The 7865-nt window shown below is 42.7% G+C and overlaps 1 protein-coding gene across 1 annotated transcript; it reads left to right on the top strand.

Annotated features, from left to right (window-relative positions):
* Positions 1-227: 227 nt before the first annotated feature.
* LOC119320965 (putative HVA22-like protein g) lies at positions 228-1410 on the top strand. The gene is made up of 3 exons (XM_037594856.1): positions 228-232; positions 953-1073; positions 1186-1410. Exons 1-3 carry the CDS (start codon positions 228-230, stop codon positions 1408-1410), a joined length of 351 nt encoding a protein of 116 aa, XP_037450753.1.
* Positions 1411-7865: the final 6455 nt, after the last annotated feature.

Genomic DNA, 7865 nt, shown 5'->3' with positions numbered 1-7865 from the left:
TCAGTAGCGCTCCTGCCCGCGCTACTGATAGGCCTAAAACCCGCGCTGCTGCTAGGCTTTTCCCTAGTAGTGATCCAACGGTTGTCAAGCCCTAGAGAACATACTGACAGTTCTTAGCGTGTTAGCGATCTGCACTGAAGCAAGGGATGCAACTCAGGCTGGTACTGACCATACTAAAGATATAAGGCAGAACAGAAGAAGGGTGCCAAGGCGACAGTGAGTGGGTGATGCGGTAGGAATTGATGTGGGCCAGCCTGTTAGTGGATAGAGTGTGGCTCCTTTGTAAGACAGTGCCGTGTATGTTTTTTTCCCGGGTAAAAGGTGAGTTTTTATTCCATGGTAATAGGGTTACAACCACAAGGGAAGAACTCCTCAATCACCTGAGATCTGTCAAACATGCTGACGGCAGTTTAGGTACTATTAGTTGCTAAATATGGTGTGACTCTATCCAGCTAAAGAACATGTAGAAATGTAGAACTGGAGCTTGGCGCTTAGGCATTTAATTTGTTAGTACCTTCACGGTGAATTCTAGCAGCGAAGCCTCTTCATTTCGAGCAGTGATGTAGCTCGTATTGGTAAACTAGATCTTTGTGTGTGCTAGTACCTAACGATCTCATCCTTGTATGGTTTGGACATATGCTAGAATTTATTCATTGCATCAAGGATGTCAGACACTATTTACAATATGTTAAATGCAGACAATGTTGTTGATTTATGTGAATTATTTATTTACCTAGTGGATCCCCAATTGTATATATGTTCCTATCAATGCAAATGCCGTGCCATTTTCCACTTTTACTGCTCTACATTATATTTTCACTGCCTGAAGGGGTTAGTATGCTCCATGTCTTTTTCACTGATTGTCTTTTTCATCGACATGCACCGCATTATTTTTCCCTGTTATTCTTTTCAAGAATCTAAAGTATCTAAACCTCTGTTGGTAATGCTGCAGGGTTCTGGTGGTGATGCCGACGGTCGTCGAGAGGTTCGTGAACTGGATGGTGTCGTGGTTGCCGATGTACGAAGAGGCGAAGCTGCTGCTTATCATCTACCTCTGGCACCCCAGCACACGGGTAAGTAGTCGATCAGACACCCCGAGCCCGAGAGATGATCAACATTTCAGATAGACTAGATTCGGTATGTGGCCAATTCTGAGTTTGAATCTTAATGGTGTTCAGATATCAGGGTGCGGGGCACGTGTACGATGGCTTCCCCCATCTGCTGGTGGCGTGGCACGAGGCTGACATCGACCGAGGCCTGCTTAAGCTGAGGGCTAGGGCGAGGGACGTGACGGCGTCACAACTCAAGGCGGCGGCTGCAATCGGTCAAGTGTGGCTCGTCGAGGCTGCCCGTTGTGTTCCGTCGCAGCTGCAGGATGCGATATCAGGCCGGGAAGGTGCCACGCATTGACGAGTGAGCCAATTTTTTGATCGGAGCATAATGACGTGTCTCAGTCTCTGACGTCTAGAATTAGTGGTAAAGTTTTGAATTTGCATGGCAAGAACCACTTACGTAGGTAGCTGACATGCACAACACTGTGTTTACACTCTCACTTATGTAAAATATATGAATTATATAGAGTTGCCTCTACAATGAGGAACTGTGATAGTAGATACGACAATTGTGTGATAGAATGGAATGGAATGGATTGTTTTTTTTCTAATAAGTTAGTAGTAGCGTGGGAAAAAACTGCTCGCTACTAATATTTAGGATACTAGTAGCGTTGGTATAATAGACATGCTACTACTATTTTGTTAGTAGTAGCGCGGGTACAAAATAGCAGTAGCGTGGGTGGCACACACGCTACTACTAACAAAGTTAGTAGTAGCGCGGGTTTAACCCATGCTACTACTAACTATTAGTTGTAGCGCGATATTAGGAGTGCGGGTACCCGCGCTGCTAGTAGCGATTTTACCCGTGCTCCTAGTAGCCTTTTTCCTAGTAGTGATGGTCTGTTTCATGAATACTTGTGGTGACAATGGGGTATTATATTGATTCACTTGGTGTATATTTTGGCACTCAACTCGCAGATGCCCGAGGTAACATTGGGATAATCTATGCATAGGGGTTGATGCACGTTTTCATACTTCCTTCTCTGGTAGAAATCTTGGGCACTCTTTGAAGTTCTTATTGCGAAACGTAGCATGCAATTTCAAAAAAAATCCTATGCTCACGCAAGATCTATCTAGGAGACGCATAGCAAAGAGAGGGGGAGAGTGTATTCGCGTACCCTCGTAGACCAAAAGCGGAAGCGTTGCGATTAATGTAGTCAAACTTATTCTCGTTCCGACCGATCAAGCACCAAACGTATGGCACCTCCGAGTTTTACACACGTTCATCTCGATGCCGTCCCTCAAACTCTTGATCTAGCAAAGTGTCGAGGGAGAATTTCTTCAGCACGACGGCGTGGTGACGATGATGGTGAAGCGATCCGCGCAGGTCTTCGCCTAAGCACTAGGACAATATGACCGAAGGCGTAAACTGTGGAGGGGGGCGCCGCACACGGCTAACAATCGTTGTTGTGTGTTCTAGCTGTGCCCCCCTCCTGACATATTATATATATATATATATATATATATATATATATATATATATATATATATATATACACACACACATATATACATATACACTATTCTGATCACAACATGAACTTCCCGAGTAACGCGCATGACCTTCCCCAAGTACTAGGTTGAACTTCAGCTAAAATGTGTCCAAATGGGGCTTGCGATATACCGTTGGAAAGCTATGGACATCAATATCATGATCCAAGTTAAATTTTTGTCAAAATGTAAGCAGTTTAAGAGCAGTTTTGAAAACCGTTTTTTCTTCACACAAAAAACGTGAATCGTATTTTCGATCGCATTTCTAAACCGTTTATCGGAATGAGGCAAATAATATAGCGTTGGAAAGCAGCTGCAAAACCGCTCCTTCCACATGTTGAAACTTTTATCTAATTCCCTGTGGATAAAGAGTAATTTTGAAAATCGTAAAATTTCACAAACCGAACAGCCGAGTTTGTATTTTCAATGTAATTTCTAAATGGCTAATCCATTTGACGTAAATGATATGGCGTTGGAAAGCTTGTGAAAATGCGCTAATTTTTCATGTTAAAAGTATTTTCTAATTTGGAACGTTTAAAAGTAATTCAGAAAACGGTACAAGTTCCACCGAGTTCGTATTTTCAAGATACTTTTTTAACCGTAAGTCCAAATGCAACAAATGATACGGCATTGCAAAGCTTGAGAAAATGCGAAACTTTTTGATATGTATTGTTTGTCCAAATTCCTTACGGTTTTTCTTTAGTTTTGAAAATGGTTAAAAACGTATTTTCGTCGTAATTTCTGCATACTTTATCGGAATGGGGCAAATAATATACCGCTGAAAAGCTACGGAAAATGTGAAACTTTTGCATGTTGATTGTTTTCTCTAATTCCTTGTCGTTTTCAAGTAATTGCGAAAATGGCGAGATTATTCGTTCTACCTTTATCGCGAAACTGATTCTTCGAAAATGCACCGCGTGAAGAACCTGAACTTCTCGACACGTGTACTTGAACTTCACTCTGTTTTTCACGTGATTTTTTTGCTCGTATATTTCTATCTACTGTTCCTAGCTCTCCATCCACTCAACGGAATTGAGCAAGTGATATACCGATGGAAAGCTGCTGTAAACACGCAACTTTCTCGTGTTGATCATTTTTTCATACTCGCAACGATTTTAAAAGTTTTTCATCTGAAATTCATTCAGCGTAGTAGTTGAACTTCATGTTGTTTTCACATTGAACTTCTGTGACATATTTTTGTTTGTACGCGCGCCTGAACTTCCCTCTATACGAACCCGACCTTCAGGCTATCTTTGTAACCGTGGCTTCCCCTGCGAATTATTCTGGTTAGTAGTGTTCTATATGATGTTAGTGTTATCAAGAAACGTTTTTAGCAACTAAATAGTGGTTTCAAATAGAAATCTCGCTCGCTGGCGGATTTTGCTCTCGGGTCGTGATGAAATTGCGTTTTTTGGAATTTTACTGCCTGAGTTGTTCGACCTTAACTTCCCCTAGTGCTAGGGTGAACTTCTGTCAACATTGCCCAAATGGGGCTTGCGACATACCGTTCGAAAGCTATGGACACCAGTATCATGACCCAACTTTAAATTTTTGCACAATGTAAGTGGTTTAAGAGCAGTTTTGAAAACCGTTTTTTCTTCATACAAAAACGTGAATCGTATTTTCGATCGCATTTCTAAACCGTTTATCGGAATGAGGCAAATAATATGGAGTTGGAAAGCTGCTGTAAAACCGCTCCTTTCACATGCTGAAAGTTTTTTTTAATTCCCTATGGTTAAAGAGTAATGTGGAAAATCATAAAATTTCGCAAACCAAACAACCGAGTTCGTATTTTCATTGCCATTCCTAAACGCCTAATCCAATTGAGACAAATGATATGGCATTGAAAAGCTTATGAAAATGCGCTTTTTTCTCATGTTGAAAGTTTTTTCTAATTTTGAATGGTTTAAGAGTAATTTAGAGAATGGTACAAGTTCTACCAAGTTTGTATTTTCAATCTATTTTCTAATCACACGTCCGAATGTAGAAAATGGTATGGCGTTGGAAAGCCTGAACAAATGGTTTAAGCGGTTTTGAACTGAACTTCTTGGTTTATTCATTAGTAACAGGAAACATTCGAGTTTTTGTAATAAATAACGAACTGCTCCGTTTTTTGAAATTGAACTTCTGGGATTTTTATATAGTAACAAGGATAATCTGGGTGTTTCATATACATTGAACTATTCTATTTTAAAAATTGAACTTCCTGGTTTTTCAATTTGGACTTCTTGGTATTATTCATTTGTAACAGAAAGAATCCTAATTTTGTAATAAACATCGTACAACTTCTTGGTTATTTCGAACATAAGTTCTTGGTTTATTCGTGTTTTTTTATTGTTTTAGAAATGAGATTTTCCCCCTTTTTTATGAACATCGAACCGCTCTATTAATTTAATTTGAACTTCTCTATTTATTTTTATTGCAAAATGGAAAAACAAGTCCATTTGTAAAAGTTCATAATTAATTAATACAGAACTTCTCCACGACAGGTTATAAGTGCTTAGCGTAGAGGCATTTACATAAGGAAGTGTTGCCGAAACAACAGAACACATTTTCTAGAATGTGAATACAGAGTGAAGAAGATCAACACATTGGACTGGACACGTACCAATCAGAAATTTGTTGTCTTTAAAACTTTCAATTACTGGGTAGTTCTTCTACATGACCTGTCCACGTAATAATATATGAACTTCTCATAAACTTATTTTCATTAAGCACATTTAAGTACATAACATACAGGAAGGGGGTCGAAGATGTGAGCGCGGATGCATCTACATGTAGGAAAGTTTTTGGTTGCCCTTTTTTTAATAGGGCAAGGTCAAAAGAAGTCTCATATCCATTGAACATCTACAATATTAACTCTCAAACATCAGCAAAACAACCTGAAGAAAAACAGTGCCAGTTCTCATTTGGCATTTCAACAAGCATGTACAGAGCACATAACCAGAATTTGTTCTTTACATCAATTTACAACATGATGTGTTCTTTGCATCAATTTAAAATATGATGTCCATTAGTGACTGAGAGAGAGGTTCCTGTTAGGCGGGGCTCCTGAGAAGACCACTGTCGTTGCTTTTTTTGAGCGCTGAACCTGGTTCTGCTGGAGCACATGATGGAGGAGAGGCAGGACTGGTGCAGGCTGCCTCGCCAAAACTTGTTGAACTTCCAAACTTTTTTGTACTGAGTCGAAGGGGATGGAGAAGGTCGATGAGAGGCATCGGGAAGGTCGATGAGAGGCGCCGAGGAAGGTCGGTGAGAGGCACCACACCAAGTAATGCTCCAGGGATGGCACTTGAACTTCAGTCCACCTCAAACTGCATCATCCACAGCTACAAAACAGCGCGAGTTGTTCCTCGTGGTGCTACCATACAAGCACATGCACACAAATAAGGAATGGACGCGAGCCACACCAACTGTTCTATTTCGGCGTCACGGCTGGGGAGAAGAATGCATCAGCTCCATCGAGAGAGCAGAATGGGGTAGGCGAGAACTCATGTATTTGCACATACAGGAAGAGCATCAAGTCAGCATATACAGTTAAACATTTTTTCTATAATCTTTGAAGTACCTGAACCTTTGCAAAAGATTAACCTGAACTTCTTGTGTTATGGGAGAGAGAGCACTTAGCAGGACAGGGGGTGTTCATGCTCGTCACCATTTCTGGTGCCGGAAGAGATCGTCGGGAGGGGAGGCCATGCCCATTTTTCTAGATCGTGGCAGGAAATGTGCTGGAGAGAAGGGGCAGCCGCCGTCAGATTGAGGGGAGAAGAATGACGCGCAAAGGAAGATGGAGGGAGACAGGCGCATGACGGTTGAGGCGGGGCTTGTGGCCGGGGCTGGTGCGCGACCCTCGGCAGTGGGCGCTTCTATCGTCCACAGTGGCACGCAAAGGGGCTGGTGGGGTCACCTGGGCGGCTCGGCGGTGGGAGTAGGCGGCGGGGCGGTGGGGAAGGCAGGGCGACGTCCAGATGGGGAAGGCAGGGCGACGTCCCGATGGGGAAGGCAGGCCATCGGGGCGGCCGAATCTGGTGACGGCGGCGGATGGATCCGAGGGCGGGGTGGCGCGGTGGTAGAAGCAGGGGAGGGGCGATGGTGGCGCGGGATGCTGGTCGACGGAGGCTCACGTCACTAGGGCCGGGACCAGTGCCGGCGCCGACGCGGGTGGGTAGCGAGTGGATGAAGCCAGCGGTGCGGTTAGTGGAAGGGGCCGACGGCGGCGTGGGCCAGGGAGGGGGCTGGCGGCAGTGCGGGCCAGGGAGGGAGATGGCAGCGGCGCGATGCAGTGTGGAGGAGAGGGCAGGTGGGATCGTTGTGGTTAGGGAAGGGGGTCGGGGGAAGTGGGTGGGGTGGGTGTTTTTTTTTCTTTGGACCGGTTGGATGGGTTTCTCGGGAGTTCAGGCGGATCCTGTTGGGCCTATAGGCATGACGTGATCCAAATAGTTATTCTAATCCCAGGATTAGAATAGTTTTGTCCCATAAACACTATTCTGATCACGGGATCAGAATAATATTCTGATCACAACATGAACTTCCCGAGTAACGCGCATGACCTTCCCCAAGTACGAGGTTGAACTTCAGCTAAAATGTGTCCAAATGGGGCTTCTGATATACCGTTGGAAAGCTATGGACACCAATATCATGATCCAAGTTAAATTTTTGTCAAAATGTAAGCGGTTTAAGAGGAGTTTTGAAAACCGTTTTTTCTTCACACAAAAAACATGAATCGTAATTTTTATCGCATTTCTAAACGTTTATCGGAATGAGGTAAATAATATAGCGTTGGAAAGCTGCTGTAAAACCGCTCCTTCCACATGCTGAAAGTTTTCTCTAATTCCCTGTGGATAAAGAGTAATTTTGAAAATCGTAAAATTTCGCAAACCGAATAGCCGAGTTTGTATTTTCAATGTAATTTCTAAACAGCTAATCCATTTGAGGCAAATGATATGGCGTTGGAAAGCCTGTGAAAATGCTCTAATTTTTCATGTTAAAAGTATTTTCTAATTTGGAACGGTTTAAAAGTAATTCAGAAAACGGTACAAGTTTCACTGAGTTCGTATTTTCAAAATACTTTTTTAACCGTACGTCAGAATGCAACAAATGATATGGCATTGGAAAGCTTGAGAAAATGCGAAACTTTTTGATATGTATTGTTTGTCCAAATTCCTTACGGTTTTTTGTCAGTTTTGAAAATGGTTAAGAACGTATTTTCGTCGTACTTTCTACATACTTTACCGGAATGGGGCAAATAATATACCGCTGAAA

Source organism: Triticum dicoccoides, chromosome 6B (genome assembly GCF_002162155.2).
Source record: "Triticum dicoccoides isolate Atlit2015 ecotype Zavitan chromosome 6B, WEW_v2.0, whole genome shotgun sequence".
Classification (NCBI taxonomy): domain Eukaryota; kingdom Viridiplantae; phylum Streptophyta; class Magnoliopsida; order Poales; family Poaceae; genus Triticum; species Triticum dicoccoides.
Note: the sequence above shows the minus strand (reverse complement) of the source record. Positions and strands in the feature narration are given on the sequence as shown.

Coding starts and splice junctions, on each gene's coding strand:
- LOC119320965 (XM_037594856.1), top strand. Junction 1,074..1,185: donor TCTGGCACCCCAGCACACGG/GTAAGTAGTCGA, acceptor TTCAGATATCAG/GGTGCGGGGCACGTGTACGA.